This window comes from Myxine glutinosa, chromosome 11 (genome assembly GCF_964187855.1).
Source record: "Myxine glutinosa chromosome 11, kmMyxGlut1.1, whole genome shotgun sequence".
Lineage (NCBI taxonomy): Eukaryota > Metazoa > Chordata > Myxini > Myxiniformes > Myxinidae > Myxine > Myxine glutinosa.
Window position 1 is genome coordinate 101,118,981 of NC_136271.1, and position 22,053 is coordinate 101,141,033.

Consider the following 22,053-nt stretch of genomic DNA (forward strand, 5'->3'; position numbering starts at 1 on the left):
GCTTAATGCTCAGAATTTAAACAGGACAGAGCCAGGACAAGCAACCACCGGTTGGCAAACATTGCACAGATTTGATGGGCTGAATGGCCTCCTCTTGTATTGAAGTTCCTTGTAAAGGAACATATTGTTATGTTGTGGAATAGGGGGGAGATCCATACTTAGAATGCGGTAAGATTACCTGGGTCCGCATCCTCAAAGACGGTAGCATTACTCCTGTATTATGGATCTGTCAGGGATAAGTCAATTGTAATATGTGCACTGAGGGAGTAGTCTTTGTAGAGCAGAGCAAGTAGGGTTAAGGTTGGGTTGTGTAAAACCTCCTGTACAGGTGAGGCCAGGTGGAGGACTTGTGGCACAAAAGGCACCAGGAAATTATAAAAGTGCATGTCAAGCGCGACATGCCTAAATAAACTTTATAACGGGCAGTTTGGCCAGACAACTGGAGGCCATGGTATTAAAGTGAGCTGTGGAGCCCAGGAGAGGGGTGGGATGGCAAGAGGCAGCATCGCCCACTGGAAGCAGGCAGCCAATGACAGGACCAGAGGGCGATCGCTGAGGCTAAAAGGCCACATATGTGCAATCGCACTGCAGATCACAGTTGGAGATCAGGCCGATTCTGCCTAACTCGACTCTCGCCGCTTCACATCACTCTCCGAGCTGGATCGTTAGTGGAGATGCGAATGCCACCTCCTCATTGCCGTCCTCTCGTCTCCTCCTCTTCCCCTATATTGCATCTTCCTTCTGTTCCACACCAGCATGCACGGATCATGGCAGACCCAGAGACATGACCTTGTCTGTTCAAATCCCTGCCTGCCCATTTGTTACGGCTCAAACCCGGTATTGTTGGTGCCTCAGAGGGGTATAGTTTTCTTGTACACAAGATCGTGTTTTCTCCTCTCTCTTCCCTATTTGTGTATGTCAACTGCCAGATATGTTCCATTTATTTATCATCCTGTCCTTCCTTACTCCTCATATACATTTGAATAAACCGTTTTAATTAAAAGAAACATCTTCCCGCTTTTTGCCTCGGACCAACCGCCAAATTAAATTTATTTATTGGATGATCCTTGGGGGATTGTAACTTGTAAATTCTGAGCATAGTGAATTCAGAGACCATTGGGTCATTCACGGGGGTCTCAGACCTCTGAAGCAGAGCATCTGCAGAGAATCTGCTCTGCTTCAGAAGTCTAAGACCCCTGTGAATGATCAAACGCTCTCTGAATTCACGATGCTCAGAGTTGGACCTCTGACGTGACAATAAATTATTATTATTATTCGTATTTATTTTTCAGTAAATTAGCTCCCTTTAGAAAACACTGCAAAGCCAAAGTGCATCATAGAAGATGGAATTTACATTCATTTGTGTACCATTTCATTTTGCCATGCTTTATCATGATTTTGCATGAACTAGATTATTTATTCCCAAGAGGTTTGTTTTCAAGGTGATCAGGCTGCATTGCATCATGAGAAAGTAACTTAAGGGTCAAAATATATGCACGGCTGAATCACAGGCATATGAGACCTGCTTTTGACAAATTGCATCACAATAACTGCATTTGCTGCAACCACCCCAAGAGAGCAATGCTGGCAGAGAATAGCAGGAATGTGGCAGATGCACTCGGCTTAAGATCCCATTGCAACATGTTTATTAAATCTATTTACGTACACAAATCACGTGGAGGCAGATTGCACCATGCTTTCGTTCTTCCTGGCTGAATATGTCTTCAGGAAATTCATGCAGACCTGGGGGAGTGGAGCATGGATAAACCCTGGAGATTATACAAAAATATAGGGAGCAACGATGGAGAATTCACAAAACAAGATGAACACATTTGACAAACCAAATTGAGATATAAGCAAAGTGATATATTTCAGATATCACAAAACTGGCACAAGCTGTTTAAAATTGGGAGATCAAAGATATTTCAAAACTGAAACAAAAAAAATATTCAAAAAGCTCATTTAAAACATTGTGGTCAAGATGAAATAGTCAAGCTATATCATAAGTGACTTCGTTACGTTAGCGATAAAGTCAAAAAGGATTTGACAATGATGTTGCAATAATCACGACATTGACTTCTCATGTGTTGTGCAAAAGGTGCCTTAAATTGGATCTCAAAGGAAGAAAAAGGAAGATGACTTTTAAGTAACCACTCAGACATGAGTGATGAATCCAGAAGCAGTGCGCTCTATCTCAGCATGAAGGGATTCAAGTGACCCAATACGATACCAGCAAGACAGCTATTCTCTCGGCATAATTCGAAATGTCATTAAGGAACAGAAAGACTTAACAACCAAAGATGAACGAGAGGGAGAATTGCTTTGCAATACATGTCCCGACCAAGTTTCAGTTCAATATCAGTTAACCACATCCCTTTATTTGGGCGGTGTATAATACTGCGTTTGGTGCCAAAAATAGTAATAACTAGAACGGCGAGTAGTGATTATAGGCTTCCAGACAAAATGGCCACCATGCCACATGACTGATGACGTCATCATTTCAATAAATTTTCCTCGTCAGTAGTCGATCATATCTGTAAATTTTGGTTTGGATCGGTTAAGCGGTTCTGGAGATATGGATTTTCAATTTATTTTCCTTAAATCCAAGATGGCCACCATACCATGTGACTGATGATGTCATAGTTGTAAAAAATATTCCTCATGTGTAGTCAATCATACGTATAAAGTTTCAGATTGCTCCGTTAAATGTTTCTGGAGATATGGATTTTCAAATACTTTTTGCTTAAATCCAAGATGACCACCATACTACGTGACTGATGATGTCATAGTTCAGAAACATTTTTTGGCATGGGGTGTTGATCATACATATGAAATGTTGTATTGATACGGTCAGCAGTACTGGAGAAAGATTTTTATAGGTTTTCCTTAAATCCAAGATGGCCACCATATCACGTGACTGATAACGTCATAGTTTACAAACATCTTTCCCATATCACTAGTTGATCATACGTTTGGTATTTTGCATTGATCCGTTAAGACCAGCTTTGAGTGAGTATTGAGTACCAGCTTGCTGGGATGAATAATTCCGGTGTGTACCCCGGTTTAGAATAGGTACACCGTATCCCTGCACATTGTAAGAGCGTGACCAAAGGTTGGCGTCAGGAAGGGCATCCGGCCATAAAAACATTGCCTCAAACAGGGAACCATGATTGTCATGGGGCCCGCAAGGCTAACCCTCGCTCTAGCGGGGAAAATGGCCTTAAAACGATCATTCATTGGATAAAAACTATTGAGGAAACTTTTCGACCGGGTCCAGATAGAGAGATAATGCTTCCAAGAAGGAAGAAGCTCAAATAGCAGATTTGCCTGGTGATATTTGTCCCGAATTATATCAACAGCTCGGCCAATTTACCCGGCTGTTGTACAAGGATTGCACATTCAGTAGGCCATCGCCGACTATCCGCTGCGCGGTCCGCACAATTTTATCAATCCGGCGTCGATCGTCCACCACAGCATTACCATACCAGACAGTGATAGAGAGTGTCAAGATGCTGCACAACACTGCCTGATGTAACTTAACCAACAGTGAATGATCAAGGTCGAAACTCATAAGGCATCTCAAAAAAAATAATCAGGAGACGACGATGGTTCACGAGCGAGTGGTATTCAATGACAAAGGTCAAAACCGACATTGAAAATATATAAATAGGAATGTATTATCTGCTATGAGACTAGTTAGTTACACAATACCGAAAATTCGGTTCGATTCCGACAACTTTGAAAATTTGACCTTTGTGACCTTGAAATGTCAAAACGAAGGTTACTGACCTTGACATGATAGAAAATAATGTAGAATCAGTTATGAGGTTAGTTAGCTACACAATACCAAAACTTCGGTTCGATTCCGACAACTTCGAAAATTTGACCTTTGTGACCATCAAAGGTCAAAGGTCGAAGATTCTTGAAATTTGTTGGAAAAACTTGTATTTCATGATGTATGTGATAATATAAAAACATGTACGACATTTTACCCTATCAGGAAGCAAACAATGTAATAAAACCATCAAAAATCGACTTTTCTAAATTTTGTGACCTTGTGACCTTGACCTTGGGGCGAAAATGAAAAATCGAGCTCTGTGGGGCTAGACACATGACATTGGCCTAACCAAATACCGAAACCCCTGTCAGATTCCACCAAACCCCTCGGAGAAGATGTAGCTTGAACTCGATTACCCCCTAAAAAGACATTTTTTGGGCGTGGCTCCGCCCACAATGGGCGCAATACGCCCACTCTAGGCAGGACACAACTAGATCATGATATCAACCTCCCATCCAAGTTTCATCAAGATCAGATGATATCATCGGGTAGTTATGCTGCAGACAGACAGACACACACACACACACACACACACACACACACACACACACACACACACACACACACAGACGCACACACATGACGAATATAGTGGTCACTTGATAACTCGTGAACCAAAAAACCTTGCTGTGCTTTCTTAACACAATGATCAATATGGACTGATCATTTCAGATCTGCTGAAGTGCAAATTCCAAGGAATTTAAAAGATTCAACAATTTCGACCCCATTTTCATGTTTAAAAAAATGGTCGGATTTCAAGACCATTTCGCCGGAAGTCCACAATAAATTCCTTCGTTTCCACAACATTTAACTCCAGATCAACAAATGATTGCCTTTTATTCCTATTCCATATTCTCATTGCTAAGCCTGGTGTTGGCTTAGCGGTTAGGGTGCCGGCTTGGGATCCTGGGTTTGAATCCCGATTAATCGCTGAACTAACGCCAGGTGGGTTGACTCAGCCTGTCATCCTTCTGAGGTCGGCAAATTGAGTACCAGCTCACTGGTAATTCCCTGTGTATCGCAAGAGGCGAATAACAGGGTTGGCGGCAGGAAGGGCTTCAAAAAGGCCATAACATTGCATTAAAAAGGGGACCAAGGTGCCTGAAAAAGGCCAACCCCTGCTCTGCGGGGAAAAATGGCCTCTAAAGGTGGTTCTTCACATTCTCATTGCTAACATAAACTGAATTAACAGTGCCTTTGTTAGCTGTGTTTGTAATGCAGTCAGCCATATGTTTTCTATCATAATTAGGAGGCTACACCATTAATCAGAGCAATCAAATTATTAAAAAGATGCAATGAAAAAGTACGTGAGATCACACGTTTTGGAGTAAAAACAAATAACCTTGATTAGTTCCATCAATGTGTGCCAAGCTGTGATTTTGTTTATCCAGAACAGTTGCTTCTTCATGAGCAACGACTTAGGGTATTGAAATTTTCCCCCCTATATGCCCTGGATGAATAAGGAACTTTTCAGCCCCCAACCAGGTGTCAGCCATCTAGGGGATTATATTTTGGGTGCAGCGAGTCCGTTAGTCTTCCCTGTGTCTGTACAAAAACGCTGCAGCCTCTACTCGAAAAGGGCACCACACATTTCTTTCAAATTCAGATATGGATGTTATAATAAATGGGCATGAGCTATGCCAAATTATTTTGGGAAAGGAGACATTTTGGAATTTGGGGAATTAAAAAAAACTTCATGGGTGTTACAAAAAGACCTGCTCAACTTTATTTGTTAATATATTTAGAAGCACAAATGAAACAACGATACCCTTTGGTTTATAGGATATAGAAACTCATAAAGTTTTGTGAACATCAATACACTCCATTTGTCACGCCCAGGACATCAAGGTGGTACACGACTTCTTCCCATGTTCAACCTCAGCATGTTTGCTTCCATCAGTGCGCATGCTGCTGTGATCCGAAAACAAAGATCCTGCAGGTTTGCCACCTTGGTGTTGTAGACAACATCTTTGACGAACCGCCACAGAAAAAAAATCAAGGGTGGTTAAGTCTGGTGATCGTGGGGGCCAGGCGGTTTGTTTGTCTCTGCCAATCCAGTGACCTAGAAAATTTTCATTCAGGACTGGTCGAACGACTGGTCCAATGAGGGGGAGCACAGTCCGGGTGAAAAATGGTATCGGGTTGCAGGTCTTCAATGTGTGGGAAGGTGCGCATGCGCAAGATTGGAGGTCTCGTCTCTTCAAAGCTGTCCATGCACGCTCGCTCGCTTTCGAAGTTAAGTAACTTTTCTCAATTGTGTTTTTGTCGAAACTGGTCTTGTATGTACCTATTGGGGTGTCTTGAATAGTATTCTTGGCGTTGGTTTTTCATACCTGTGTTCAGAATCGTCGATCTCTCTTATCGCGTATTCTGAGGCCTAAGTGTAGTTCTAGGCTACTGTGTCCAACCTTGGCTTGAGGCTTCGTTTTTGTCAGCGGTTCTCCGATCGCGCTGCAATTATTTTCCGGTCTCTGTTTTTCACGTTCTTTTCATCCCATACTTCCTTGTTTTAAAATCTCAAAAAAAAAAAAAAAACCCAAAAACATTTCCTTCCGTTCTTATTCGTTTATTCGTTCTTATTTGTTCGTTCGTTCGTTCGTTTTTCGACCACGTTGTTTCGTTTGTGATCACGTTGTTAAAAAATGTCTCATCTGAACCCTGAAGACCTGTATTCTGTCATATTCTATAACACCTTTTTCTTCTTCTTCTATAAAAGGATGCTTTCGACTTGCTCACCAAATCCATTCATTCCAAAAAAAAATTCCATCTCTTATAGTGCATCTTTCATTCATTCCCTAAACTCTCCAGCACTCCATCCTCCCTCCAGCGTCCTCAAACGTATTTTTGACTCGAATGTCTCAAGAAACTCATTTTGCAATAAATGTTCGTTTCCCATTAATCGTACATTTTTCAAAATCCCATCACCCCAAAATCCCATTTCCCATCACCCATCCCCTCTAAATCTACCCCCTTGCCCATCCCCTCCAAATCATCCCCATCACCCATCTCTTTAAAATCTTCCCCCTTGCCCCTCCCCTCCAAATCTTCCCAATCACCCATTCCTTTCAAATCTCCCCCCACACCCCTCCCCTCCGAGACTCTCCCTCGCTCCTCCCCTCCTAGACTCCCCTCTCACCCCTCCCCCTCCCCCTCAAAGCATCGTCCCCGCTTCTTCCCCCTTCCAACTTTCACCTTCATCTCCCTCAACCTTCTGCCTCGCTCTTCCCCCTCGTCAAATAACACCTCACTGCGCCTCTCCCAATCACCATCAAACCTTTTGTCTGCCCCATTCTTCCCTTTCTCCAAGCTATTCTGTAATCTCCGACACACCTTCAACAGCTCTCCCTACCTCTTCCTCCTCTTCCACATCTTACCCTACCGCTTCCCCCCCCCCCCCCCCTGTTCTGTATCCGATGCTCCCCCTTCCTCTTCCTTAACAGTATGGACCTCAAACATCCGGGGCCTTTGCTCAAACTTGTCTGATCTCTCCATACAGGTTGCTTCTGACAAACCAGACGTGATCTGCTTAACAGAAACTTTCCTCCTTCATGATGTCTCTGATTCCTTGGTATCTCTCCCAGGTTACTCCCTCCTCCGGTATGATAGACCTGAGCCTCGTCCTGGAGGTGGGGTTGCTATCTTTATAAAAAAACTCTTCCTCACTCGCCCTGCACTGCCCTCTCTCCACCTCACCCCCAGGAATACCTTTGGCTACGGCTTCCCCTTCGCTCCCACCTTTTGTTCATATGTGTGTTGTACCGTCCACCAAACAGTGATGACTCCATCTACATCTCGCTGTCTGAGAATATGGCCCAACTTCTATCTACCCATCCCAACTCTCTCTTCCTCATATGTGGTGATTTCAACTGTCACCATGCCAGTTGGCTGGGTGTGGGTACCGCTCTCACCAGCCATGGCTCTTCAGCAAAGAACTTCTGTGACTCACTGGGACTGACACAATCTGTCAATTTCCCGACCCGGATTTCAGTCAACGGAGCATCTTCTCTTCTGGACTTGGTTATGACAAACTTCCCTGAAAATGTCTGCTGCTCTTCTTCTGCTCCAATCGGCTCTTCTGATCATGTGCTTGTTAAAGTGGACATCTCTGACCATTCTCAGAGAGCCTCCTCAGCGTCGACGAGTCTGGCATTTCACTCAGGCCAACTGGCACGGTCTTCAAGCAGCCATCAATCATCTGGACTGGTCTCCCATCTCTACTGCCTCTGACATAAATTCTTCCTGGGAATTCTTCCAAAGCAAACTGCTCTCTCTCATGCACAGATTTATCCCATCTCGTCTTCTGTTGTCTTACCCTTCCTCCTCCCGTCCATGGTACACGGAATCTTGTGGTGAGGCTATTGCCCAGAAACAACTTGCTTTCATCTCCTGGAAAGCAAATCCAACGGAAGGAAATCTCATTTCCTTTCACAAAGCCCGAAACAAGTGTGTGTCCACCCTCAGGAGAGCCAGGAAACAATATCTCTCCGTTCTCAGGACCGAACTCTCTTATCTGTCTCCCTCTTCCAAATCCTGGTGGCGTCTGGTCAAATCTGTTTCTGGTGTTTGTTCCCCCTCCATCCCCTCCCTCACCTCAAATGGCCACACGGCTGACTCCGCACGTGAAAAAGCTGAATGCCTCAACTCTGTGTTTGCCTCTAAATCTTCTGTCCCAAACCCATCCCTCTCTGTACCCACCGTACCCAGTCGTACCCAGCTGCTCCTGGACTCTGTGTCCTTTCCTCCTGACAAGGTGGAAAAGTTTCTGTCAACCCTCGACTCAGATTCTGCAACTGGACCTGACGGCATCAGCCCACGGGTCCTAAAATCCTGTTCTTCCGCTCTTTCACTCCCTCTCTCTGTTCTCTTCACCCTCTCTTTTGCTCAAGGTCATCTTCCATCTGCTTGGAAATCTGCCAACATCACCGCTTTGCACAAAAAAGGTGCAAAAACAGATCCCAGCAACTACAGACCAATCAACCTTCTCCCAATTATCAGCAAAGTCATGGAATCCATCATTGCTTCAGATATGAAATCTTTCCTCTTCTCCAATGGCTTGATCTCTGATCATCAATTTGGTTTCAGACCTGGACACTTTACTCTGGACATGCTGCTTCTGCTTTCTCAACAATGGATGGAGGTCCTCAATGCCAAACAGGAAATTAGAGCAGTCTCCCTTGACATATCACGTGCCTTCGATACGGTCTGGCACCCCGCTCTGCTCACCAAACTCTCCTCTTTTGGTATCCATGGAAATCTCCACGCATGGCTGGCGGACTTCCTCTCTGGTCGTAGTCAACGTGTGGCCCTGAATGGGTTTCTCTCATCTCCTCTTCCTGTTCAGGCTGGAGTTCCACAAGGCAGTGTTCTGGGCCCTGTGCTTTTTCTGGTTTTCATCAATGATCTCTCTGACTCTCTTGAAAATCCTCTGTATCTCTTTGCTGATGACTCTACTCTCTGTCGCTCCATTCTTCATCCCTCAGATCGGCAGTCTGCTGCCTCCTCACTCTCTGCAGACCTGGACAAAATCACAGACTGGGCAAACAAGTGGAACATGTCTTTCAATCCTGACAAATCTCACACTCTTACGATGTCTCTCCGAAAAGACCGACTGGACAACCCTCCCATCCGCTTTCTGAATAATCCTCTCCAAGAAGTTCTGTCACTCAAGCTTTTGGGTCTCACTCTCTGCCATGATCTTTCCTGGGAAAACCACATTTCAAATCTGGCCTCCAAAGCCAGTCGCCGACTGGGCATCCTCTGTCGTGCGAAATCCTTCCTTGGCACACCTGAGCTCTTCACCACATACAAGGCTTTCATCCGCAGCTCAATGGAATACTGCTCTCCCCTCTGGGCTGGTGCTCCTGCCTCACACCTAGCTCGTCTTCACGCTGTTGAAACCAAAGCATTCAGAATCATTGGAATCTCCCGCGATGAAGCTAACTCCAAGGCCCTCTCACTCACTCACCGCAGGCAGGTTGGTGGTCTTTCCATCTTCTACCGACTCCTCTCTGGCCTTGCCCCCCCCAGCTCTCTCTGGGCTCTGTCCCGCAAATATTCCTACAGGTCGCACAAGATCTGCCTGCAACCCTCTTATCGTCATACTGCCAAAATCAAGACTCTATGTTCACCTTCACTCCTTCATTCCTCTCTTCTCCCGCCTCTGGAACAAACTCCCTCACTCTCTTCAATCCCGCTCCACCCTCCAGGTCTTTAAAACTGCTGTTCACCACCATCTCTTATCTTCCCCCATCCAAAACCTTGATCTTTTCTACCCCCGCTAATTTCACCCCAATTCCACTTTTTTTGAAATACCAACTTCTGTCCTGGAAGTCCTTGGTGTCCTTGTGTTTTATACTTCTCCCTCCACCCCCCCCCCCCCCTTCCCACGCCTCCTCCCCCCCAAGCCCTCTCCCTTCCACACATCTCCCTGCTCTCAAATGTTGTGTTTGTGTGCTACCCCTTCTCTCCCCATCTTGTTTTCTGCTCCCTCTTTTTGTGTGTTTTGTTTGTCTGGTTGATTTGTTTGTGAAGTAAATGTTAGCTCTTTCACGAGCCTCGATTCAGTATACAAAAAAAAAGAAAAAAAAAAAAAAAAAAAGCTAAATCCTTCCAACATGTTCATGGAAATTGTTGAGGTCACTATCCTCCACAAAGAAAAGCAGACCCACCAAGAGGTCATGGAGAAGGCCACACCACACCTTGATCTTTCGACTGCTGCGTATGTGCTCAATGACCACGTGGGGGTTTTCAGAACCCCAAATCCTCACATTGTGCTGGTTGACCTTCCCCGATACATGAAAGCAAGCTTCATCTGTGAATATGACCATTTTCAGGTAATCTTCATCATCCTCTATGCGACTGAACATTTCCAAGGCAAACTCCTTGCATTTCATCAGTCATTTGGGTTGTGAGTTCCTGTAGAATCTGCACCTTATAGGCATAAAGCTTCAGTCTTTCATGCAAAATCTTGTCTAAAGTGGTGGTTGGTAGTCCCAGTTCTCTGGATGCGCATGAGATTGTTTTTCTGGGGCTTTGTTGAAATGATTCACGCACTTGTTCAACGTCTGCTGTGCTTGCGCTTGGTCGACCGGTACCTTTCTGTTTCTGACAAATTCCAGTCTCCATAAACCTCTTGTCCCACTCTCTGATAATACTCCGCGATGGCGGATTCCTTCCATCGCTTGTACAGAAATTACGCTGAACTTGCATGTCGGATCTTGTCTCGATGAACCATTCAACGGACTGAGCTTTCTCCTGTTGAGTCTACATTGAACCACCAGACCTGCAAATGAAGAAAACTTTAGGAGGTTTTGTATCATATAAAACAAAGGGTGTCATTGTATCATTTGTGGTACTAAATATATTAGCAACCAAAGTTGGACAGATCTTTTTGAAAGACCCTGTAGTACAGGATTTTTTCTGCTTACAGGAATCATTATTTACTTGTACTGTATACACTTTACCATCTGCACGTCCAGCACACAACTTTGAAATATGTATTCATTTATATACACTTTTCCATCACCACTACCAAAACCAATTTGAATTATTTATCTTACTATAATTCACCAAATGTCCATCTGTCTGCCCGTTCAAAGGTACCGCAACAACGGCTAAACCGATCGCAACGATATTTTGGGTGGGTAATCCTAGTACCCCCTGGAGTAAAATAGGCTGTATTGTTTTTCCAAGTTTTCCAAGTTTTCCAATTATCCAATTTTCCAGTTTTTCCGAACACTATGGAATAATATTTACCGATATGAACAGTGATGTGGTTTTTATTGAAATTCTACAAATACTGTTTAGATTTTGATGAGAATTACGAACCTGCAGCGAATCCGGAAGTGGACAGATGACGGCAATGTGCGGGTTTGATAATATCCCAATACAACCGTCATTCAATCGTAATGTTAAATCGTTAAACGTTAATCGTGTTAATCGTTTTGTTAAAGTATCAATTGATGATTGGAATTGAGTGAATACAATTACGATTTTGAATTCGTAATTGTATTCACCCAACCATACGGAACTTCACATCAGGATTTAAATATTTGTTTATGTCACGAATGTTGTTAAAAGTTTAGTTTTTTATATTAATGTTATTTAATTTGTGATTGGAGTTATGCTGTTTGGAATGAAAAAAGAGATATCGAGTTCAAGTGAATGACGGAATGCCGTGATGGTTTCTACTTTCTAAACATGACATTCGCGGATCGCCATATGCAGATTCGCCAATGACTGAGTATGAAACAAACGTATCCGTTTGTTTGCAAACGGGTACGTTTTTCGTGGAAGTCCTTCACGAACTTGCTGTCCATGTCTGATGTGCGACTGAAGGTGCTACAGGAATGTGGAATTTATTGGTTTCATGCTTTACCATTCACCGTTTCTGCATTGTATGTTTGCTCCTGGCCTCCCACCCGTGTATAGCACGGGTACCTCACTAGTTAATATAATACACCACCATCTGGGCTGTCAGGATGGCCTAAATGTACACACACTCGTCTCTAAGCTGTCTAGCCTGGGTTTGAATCCCAACCCAGCTATAAACTGTCATCCCAGTATTTTACAAGCAGGGTGATTCAGGGATGTGTGTGCCGTCCCTTGGATGGACGCTAAGCTGGTGTCCCATCTACCGGTATTAATTGGTGGACGTTAAAGATGCCATGGTGTCCTTCATGAAGAGTAGCCGAGCTATCGCCGGCAGCCCTTCACTCTGAACAAATTACAAATTCCTGCCCTAACTTCTGCTGGGAAGGCAATGTCGAACCATCCAGTAGAACCCTTGCCAATAAACGACTCAGCAGTGCTGAACCTGCCTTCGGCCTGAACACCAGAGTAGGAAATATTACCATCTCCACTACCAACAAGCAATTATGAATTATTTATTTACTCTTATAAACTTTACCATCACGACTACCTACATATTTCATTATTTAGTAATTATTTAGATGTAAAATCTACACGTCCCATTTTAAAGGTGCGGTTGGGGGTCTTTACAATGTTACATCCTTGTTTGTAGAGATTTGGATCAAGGAATCAAGGCTGCTAGGTGAGGCTAACCACTGCTCGAGCAGGGAAAATGGCCTTAAAATGCCTGTTGTTGTTTTGTTGTAATCAAGGTTGCTAGGTTCAAAGGTTTTTATTCAATTATTTTATTAACGATTCCAATTTAAATGTACTCACGGTTTAATTCAGAATACTCTGGACATGCTGCTTCTGCTGTCTCAACAATGGATGGAGGTCCTCAATGCCAAACAGGAAATTAGAGCTGTCTCCCTTGACATATCACGTGCCTTCGATACGGTCTGGCACCCCGCTCTGCTCACCAAACTCTCCTCCTTTGGTATCCATGGAAATCTCCACGCATTGCTGGCGGACTTCCTCTCTAGTCGTAGTCAACGTGTGGCCCTGAATGGGTTTCTCTCATCTCCTCTTCCTATTCAGGCTGGAGTTCCCCAAGGCAGTGTTCTGGGCCCTGTGCTTTTTCTGGTCTTCATCAATGATCTCTGACTCTCTTGAAAATCCTCTCTATCTCTTTGCTGATGACTCCACTCTCTGCCACCCCATTCCTCATCCCTCAGATCGGCAGTCTGCAGCCTCCTCACTCTCTGCAGACCTGGACAAAATCACAGACTGGGCAAACAAGTGCAACATGTCTTTCAATCCTGACAAATCTCACACTCTTACGATGTCTCTCCGAAAAGACCGACTGGACAACCCTCCCATCTACTTTCTGAATAATCCTCTCCAAGAAGTTCTCACTCACGCTTTTGGGTCTCACTATCTGCCATGATCTTTCCTGGGAAAACCACATTTCCAAGCTGGCCTCCAAAGCCAGTCGCCGACTGGGCATCCTCCGTCGTGCGAAGTCCTTCCTTGGCACACCTGAGCTCCTCAACACATACAAGGCTTTCATCCGCAGCTCAATGGAGTACTGCTCTCCCCTCTGGGCTGGTGCTCCTGCCTCACACCTAGCTCGTCTTCACGCTGTTGAAACCAAAGCATTCAGAATCATTGGAACCTCCCGCAATGATGCTATCTCCGAGGGCCTTTCACTTACTCACCGCAGGCAGGTTGGTGGTCTTTCCGTCTTCTACCGACTCCTCTCCGGCCTTGTTCCCCCAGCTCTCTCTGGGCTCTGTCCCCCAAATATTCCTACAGGTCGCACAAGATCTGCCTGCAACCCTCTTATGGTTAAACTGCCAAAATCAAGACTCTCTGCTCACCTTCACTCCTCTTTTCTCCCGCCTCTGGAACAAACTCCCTCAATCTCTTCAATCCCACTCCTCCCTCCAAGTCTTTAAAACGGCTGTTCACCCCCATCTCTTATCTTCCCCAATCCAAAACCTTGATCTTTTCTACCCCCGCTAATTTCACCCCAAATCCACTTTTTGAGGTGCCGACTTCTTTCCTGGAAGTCCTTGGTGTCCTTGCGTTTTATACCTATCCTGCCTCCCCCCCCCAGGCACTCTCCCTCCCACACATCTCCCAATGTCGCTGCTCTCAAATGTTGTGTTTGTGTGCTTCCTCCCCTTCTCTCCCCATCTTGTCGACTGCTCCCCTTTTTATATACTTTGTTTGCTTGTTTGTTTGATAAATGTTAGCTCTTTCACGAGCCTCGACTCTGTATACAAAAAAACAAACAAAAAAAAACTGAGACTCATTCTGCACAGGCAATGAGGGGGACAATATATATATATATTGTATATTGTCCCCCTCATTGCCTGTGCATATATATATACAGTCATGTGAAAAAGTAAGTACACCCCATGTAAAGTTTTGACTTTTTCAACATATTTCAACACAGCTATTTGATCTTCATTTCAACAATATTGATAGATAAAGGTGATATAATATAACAAATATCATGAAACATTTACATTTTGCAGTCCATTGTATAATTTAAATAAACATAAATGCAAATTTCGCGTGTGGTAAAAGTAAGTACACCCTTGGCTCTAATAGGTGGTATTGCCCCCCTTTGGCAGAAACAACCTCAAGTAGGCATTTCTTATAACTGTCTGACATCGACTGGGAGAAATTTTTGCCCACTCCTCCATGCAGAATTCTTTCAGCTGTGCGATGTTTGAGGGGTTTCTTGCATGCACAGCTCGTTTCAAATCCCCCCACAACATCTCGATGGGATTTAGATCCGGGCTTTGACTTGGCCATTCCAGAACCCTCCATTTCTTTCTTTTCAGCCATTCCTTGGTGGATTTACTGGTATGTTTAGGGTCATTGTCATGTTGCAAGGTCCACCTTCGGTTGAGCTTCAACTTTGCGACAGATGGCCTCACATTATCCTCAAGCACCCTCTGGTACAATTAAGAATTCATAGTGGATTCTATGATGGTGAGCTGCCCAGGCCCTGATGCAGCAAAGCTGCCCCAAACCATAATATTTCCACCACCATGCTTTACAGTTGGTATCAGGTTCTTGTGGTCAAATACTGTCTTTGGTTTTCGCCAAACATGTCTTCTGGTACTGTATCCAAATATCTCTACTTTTGACTCATCTGTTCAGAGCACATTGTTCCAGAAGTGCTGGTCTTTGCCTCGGTGTTCATTGGCAAACTTTAGTCTTGCCCTGATGTTCTTTCTGGACAGCAAAGGTTTCCTCCTGGCACACCTCCCATGTACATCAAATTTGTGCAGCCTCTTTCTAATGCTAGACTCGTGCACTTTGACATCAACAGTGGCAAGAGCTACCTGTAGGTCCCGTGATGACATTCTGGGGGTTCTTAGAGACTTCTTTCAGCATCTTGCGGTCTGCTCTCAGGCTGAACTTGCTGGGACAGCCTGGCCTGAACAAGTTGGCAGTTGTTTGAAATCTTCTCCACTTGTAGATGATCTTCCGGACAGTCGAATGATTGATTTCAAATTGTTTGGAGATCTTTTTACATCTCTTCCCAGACTTGTAGGCATCTATAACCTTCTTTCTGAAGGCCTCAGAGAGCTCTTTTGATCTAGGCATGGTGACGCCGCACACTTCAACAACAAAGAGCAAACCAAACGAAATGTCTGAGGTTTAAATAAGACAGGTTCCTCCAAGATCCTCTGTGACGATGTTCTAATCATTTGCACCTGAGCTGGTGCACCTGATTCTAATTTAAGGTATTTGAAGTAGTGATCTTACTTTTTCCACATGTGAAATTTGCATTTATGTTTATTTAAATTATACAATGGACTACAAAATGTAAATGTTTCATGATATTTGTTATATTATATCACCTTTATCTAACAATATTGTTGAAATGAAGATCAAATAGCTGTATGTTGAAATATGTTGAAAAAGTCAAAACTTTACATGGGGTGTACTTACTTTTTCACATGACTGTATATGTGTGTGTATAAATTGTGTGTGTGTGTATTTTAGAGAGCAAGGCTTAATAAATGAACAAAAAAGACGTCATGCAGTGATGCAGAGCACGATACTTGGAAATTTCAAGTCAATCAGATGAATATTGAAGATTTTAGAAATTTGACAAGGGTGTTGACGTTTGGCCTATGTTGACCTTTTGACGTGAAAATCAATAGGCTTCTTCCTTATGACCAACTCTACCATTTATGGTGAAGTTTCATAAAGATTGATTTAAAATTGTGATCTGTAAGCGACTGACATACCGTCAGACACAATAACGCACAATCTTCGATTTTCGCAAGTACCAACATTGTTTAGATTCTGAATCTGAGTTGGCCTGTTTGGTGTTTCCATTCACACATTTCTTTCAAAGTTTGGTTCCAAATCACCAAATGCCATTTACTGGGGTAGTTTGTACCTTGTTAGACTCATCACCTGAAACGGAGAGTCCATTGTTTTCGGTGTGTGCCTGGTTCTGCATTGAGAGGGTTGAAACCACCATGAAGAACAGAGCTCAGCTTTTGATGTCGGCTGTCAGAGGAAAACCTGTCATTCGCTTACAAGTTAATGATGCTGAATAACTCCATCGAGGTTGCAATTATTGAGATAAAAGTTAAATATAGGAAGCTGGCTAATTAGTATCATTAAAAACACAATTTAAATGTTAATATAATGTTTCAATAATATAAATTACTGTTCAATAAATGATTAGATGTGTGAAAAAGAGTCATTAAGAAATGGTGTGTCTGTGTGTGGTGCGTGTGTGTTTATGTACTCGTATTTGAATTCACACACAGACCAACTTTAATATTGTACCCACAATCAGCCGAAGGCACAGTGTGACAAAGCTGTCCAATATAAACATAACATTATAATAAAACGAGTTGCTTTACAAGGAACGTAAACACAAGAGGAGGCCATTAGGCCCATCAAAGCCTGCACTATGATTGCCAGCTTATGGTTGTTTGTCCACGCTCTATCCTATTTAAATGTCAAGCCTCAAGCAAGGAAGCAGCATGTATCATTATTAAAGACTTTGGTGGGCCTCAGCCTGGGTTCGACCCGCCCGACCTCCCAGACGAACCATTACGCCACCCACCCAGTCTGGTTTAACCATATGTTGATTTTACCATTAATTTAACCACATGTTGATTTTATCCTTAATTTAACCACACGATGATTTTACCCTTGATTTAACCATATGATGATTTTACCCTTAATTTAACCATATTGTCGCGTGATTCCCCAGGTGAACACCACAGGGATCACGAATAGCCAAAGCAAGCTTTAACTCCGAGGCAATGATCAAATGCGGACTTTATATATATACGCCGGAGGAAGAAAGGGGAGGGAAGGAAGCTGAAGAGCTTACCTGTGTTCCTGCCGGCGGTTCCCGAACCTCCGGAAAACAACTCAAACAAAATGAATTTATAAATGTACAGAAAATAACGAAAGGGTTTATTAAATGAAAAATACCGATAACAAGAAAATGCATGCTAACTATAATCCTAAACGGGACGTCTCCCACACCAGACGTACACACAGACGAAGGATGAAAATAAACTGGAAAATAAAATACGTGTGGGTTATCGTGCACTTAGCTCAATCGGCTGTCCTGGCACCACGTCAAGACCCGTCTCAGGCCCCCATTACTGCGTGGGAATCCGGACGCGGTCCCTGCCTTGGCGGGTATAAGGCCTCAGTCCGCCTCGCTCGCACGCTGCTAGACCTCACCGGGTGTCTCGCTCACCCCGGCCTCATGGTGTTCCAGCGGCAAGCCACCCTCGTCCACGCGGAGAACCGCAGTTCTCGGGCCATGGCTCTTCCTGCTGCCTCTTCACATCTCCCATTGGCGTCTCTGAACTCAGCCGGTCCGATTGCTTCCTGGAGCCCATCACCCATGCACAATCGCTCATGAGGTCCGGAACGTGAATAGATCCAAGAGTGCGAGGGAGAAGAAGCAAGGGAGCAACAGGTCGTCGAGGGAAAAAGGCAAGAGCGAAAATGTCGATCCGAGAGTTCTTTTATTGACCATCTCATGACGTCATCTGTCCCTCTCCACCAATGCCCGCAGGCCACCACTACATTGTCCAACTCTCCACTAATCAGCGTGCCGCTTCTTGCTCGCCCTTCTCTTTGCCAATCAGTGAGTGCCTTCTTACTCTGCCCCGGCCAATCAAGGCTCCCTAGGGCATGTCCTCGGCCTGCCCAACCCCGATGTGTGCTTCCAAATTGTGTAATTAGCGGCAGCGCTCAATGTCTTGGCTTCCTGGTGGTTTTTATTGTTATTTAGCGAGTTTAAATGTGGGTGATTGCGTGGCTTGGCTATGTGTCTATGGTGTGGTGCCAAAAGGGACAAAGGAAATAAATCACTGACGTTTGACAAACAGGGGAATTGACATAATCCCTACAACTAATTAACACGAGGGCCATCCTCGTATTGCCACAATTATTCACTCTTATGCGACAACCGGCTAAACAAAACTTACTACATGGTGATGGTTCTTACCCAACATCTGTAGCATGTAAATTTATACATCCTACCTGTTCTAAGGTAATCCCTACCCCACCGACATAACAATATGTTGATTTTACCCTAAATTTAACTATATGTTGATTTTACCCTTGATTTAACCATATGTCGATTTTACCCTTAATTTAACCATATATTGATTTTACCCTTAATTAAACCATATATTGATTTTATCCTTAATTAAACCATATATTGATTTTATCCTTAATCAAAACTTTTTTTTTTTTTTTTTTTTACCATTAATTTAACCATATGTTTCTCTCACCCTTAATTTAACCATGTTGATTTCACCCTGAATTAAATCATTTGATTTTATCCTTAATTAAGCCATATATTGATTTTATCCTTAATTTAACCATATATTGATTTTATACTTAATTTAACCATATATTGATTTTATCCTTAATTAAACCATATATTGATTTTATCCTTAATTAAACCATATATTGATTTTATCCTTAAATAAGCCATATATTGAATTTATCCTTAATTAAACCATATATTGATTTTATCCTTAATTAAACCATATATTGGTTTTATCCTTAATTAAACCATATATTGATTTTATCCTTAATTAAACCATATATTGATTTTATCCTTAATTAAACCATATATTTATTTTACCCTTAATTTAACCATATGCTTTTTTTTTTTCTTTTTTTTTTTGTATACAAGATCGAGGCTCGTGAAAGAGCGAACATTAATCACACACAAAGACAAACCGACACATAAAACATATAACATAGGGAGCGGTAGACAAGATGGGGAGAGAGGGGGAAGGACACAAACACAACATTTGAGAGCAGGGACCGAGAGACATGGAGACATCGAGAGATCTGAGAGAGGGCGAGGGCTTTGGGGGGGGGGGGCGTGGGAAGGGGGCGGTGGGAGAGGTATAAAACATATGGACACTGCCAGGACTTCCAGGAAAGAAGTTGGAATTTCAAACAAGGTGGATCTGGGGTGAATTAGCGGGGGTAGAAAAGATCAAGGTTTTGGATGGGGGAAGATAAGAGATGGTGGTGAACAGCTGTTTTAAAGACCTGGAGGGAGGAGTGGGATTGAAGGGAGTGAGGGAGTTTGTTCCAGAGGCGGGAGAAAAGAGGAATGAAAGAGTGAAGGTGAGCAGAGAGCCGAGATTTCGGCAGTTTAACCATCAGAGGGTTGCTGGCAGATCTTGTGCGACCTGTAGGAATATTTGGGGGACAGAGCACAGAGAGAGCTGGGGGTGCAAGGCCGGAGAGGAGTCGGTAGAAGACAGAAAGACCACCTACCTGCCTGCGGTGAGTGAGTGAAAGGCCCTCAGAGATAGCTTCATCGCGGGAGATTCCAATAATTCTGAAAGCTTTGGTTTCAACAGCGTGAAGCCGAGCTAGGTGTGAGGCAGGAGCACCGGCCCATAGGGGAGAACAGTATTCCATTGAGCTGCGGATGAAAGCCTTGTATGTGGTGAGGAGCTCAGGTGTGCCGAGGAAGGACTTCGCACGACGGAGGATGCCCAGTCGGCGACTGGCTTTGGAGGCCAGCTTGGAAATGTGGTTTTCCCAAGAAAGATCATGGCAGATAGTGAGACCCAAAATCTTGAGCGACAGAACTTCTTGGAGAGGATTGTTGAGAAAGTAGATGGGAGGGTTGTCCAGTCGATCTTTTCGGAGAGACATAGTAAGAGTGTGAGATTTGTCAGGATTGAAAGACATGTTCCACTTGTTTGACCAGTCTGTGATTTTGTCCAGGTCTTCAGAGAGTGAGGAGGCAGCAGACTGCCGATCTGAGGGAAGAGGAATGGAGCGGCAGAGAGTGGAGTCATCAGCAAAGAGATAGAGAGGATTTTCGAGAGAGTCAGAGAGATCATTGATGAAGACCAGAAAAAGCACGGGGCCCAGAACACTGCCTTGGGGAACTCCAGCCTGAACAGGAAGAGGAGATGAGAGAAACCCATTCAGGGCCACACGTTGACGACGACTAGAGAGGAAGTCCGCCAGCCATGCGTGGAGATTTCCATGGATACCAAAGGAGGAGAGTTTGGTGAGCAGAGCGGGGTGCCAGACCGTGTCGAAGGCACGTGATATGTCGAGGGAGACAGCTCTAATTTCCTGTTTGGCATTGAGGACCTCCATCCATTGTTGAGACAGCAGAAGCAGCATGTCCAGAGTAGAGTGACCTGGTCTGAAACCAAATTGATGATCAGAGATCAAGCCATTGGAGAAGAGGAAAGATTTCATATCCGAAGCAATGATGGATTCCATGACTATGCTGATAATTGGGAGAAGGCTGATTGGTCTGTAGTTGCTAGGATCTGTTTTTGCACCTTTTTTGTGCAAAGCGGTGATGTTGGCTGATTTCCAAGCAGATGGTAGTTGACCTTGAGCAAAAGAGAGGGTGAAGAGAACAGAGAGAGGGTGAGATAGGGCAGCAGAGCAGGATTTTAGGACCCGTGGGCTGATGCCGTCGGGTCCAGTTGCAGAATCAGAGTCGAGGGTTGACAGAAACTTTTCCACCTTGTCAGGAGGAAAGGACACGGAGTCCAGGAGCAGCAGGGTACGACTGGGTATGGTGGGTACTGAGAGGGATGGGTTTGGGACAGAAGATTTAGAGGCAAACACAGAGTTGAGGCATTCAGCTTTTTCACGTGCGGAGTCAGCTGTGTAGCCGTTTGAGGTAAGGGAGGGGATGGAGGGGGAACAAACACCAGAAACGGATTTGACCAGACGCCACCAGGATTTGGAAGAGGGAGACAGATAAGAGAGTTCGGTCTTGAGAACGGAGAGATATTGTTTCCTGGCTCTCCTGAGGGTGGACACACACTTGTTTCGGGCTTTGTGAAAGGAAATGAGATTTCCTTCCATTGGATTTGCTTTCCAGGAGACGAAGGCAAGTTGTTTCTGGGCAACAGCCTCACCACAAGATTCCGTGTACCATGGACGGGAGGAAGGGTATGACAACTGAAGACGAGATGGGATAAATCTGTGCATGAGAGAGAGCAATTTACTTTGGAAGAATTCCCAGGATGAGTTGATGTCAGAGGTGGTAGAGATGGGAGACCAGTCCAGATGATTGATGGCTGCTTGAAGACCGTGCCAGTTGGCCTGAGTGAAATGCCAGACTCGTCGACGCTGAGCAGGCTCCCTGAGGATGGTCAGAGAGATGTCCACTTTAACAAGGACATGATCAGATGATCCGATCGGAGCAGAAGAAGAGCAGCAGACATTTTCAGGGAAGTTAGTCATAACCAAGTCCAGAAGAGAAGATGTTCCGTTGACTGAGATCCGGGTCGGGAAATTGACAGATTGTGTCAGTCCCAGTGAGTCGCAGAAGTCCT

General features: G+C 44.1%; 1 protein-coding gene across 1 annotated transcript in view; it reads right to left on the reverse strand.

The window, feature by feature from the left end:
• The window catches only part of LOC137437069 (sodium/potassium/calcium exchanger 4-like), a 293,744-nt gene that overhangs the window by 153,678 nt on the left and 118,013 nt on the right, over nucleotides 1-22,053 (reverse strand). The window contains exon 3 of the mRNA XM_068131418.2: nucleotides 1,667-1,743. Coding sequence (XP_067987519.2) covers nucleotides 1,667-1,743 — 77 coding nt within the window. The remainder of the gene's footprint in view (nucleotides 1-1,666; nucleotides 1,744-22,053) is intronic.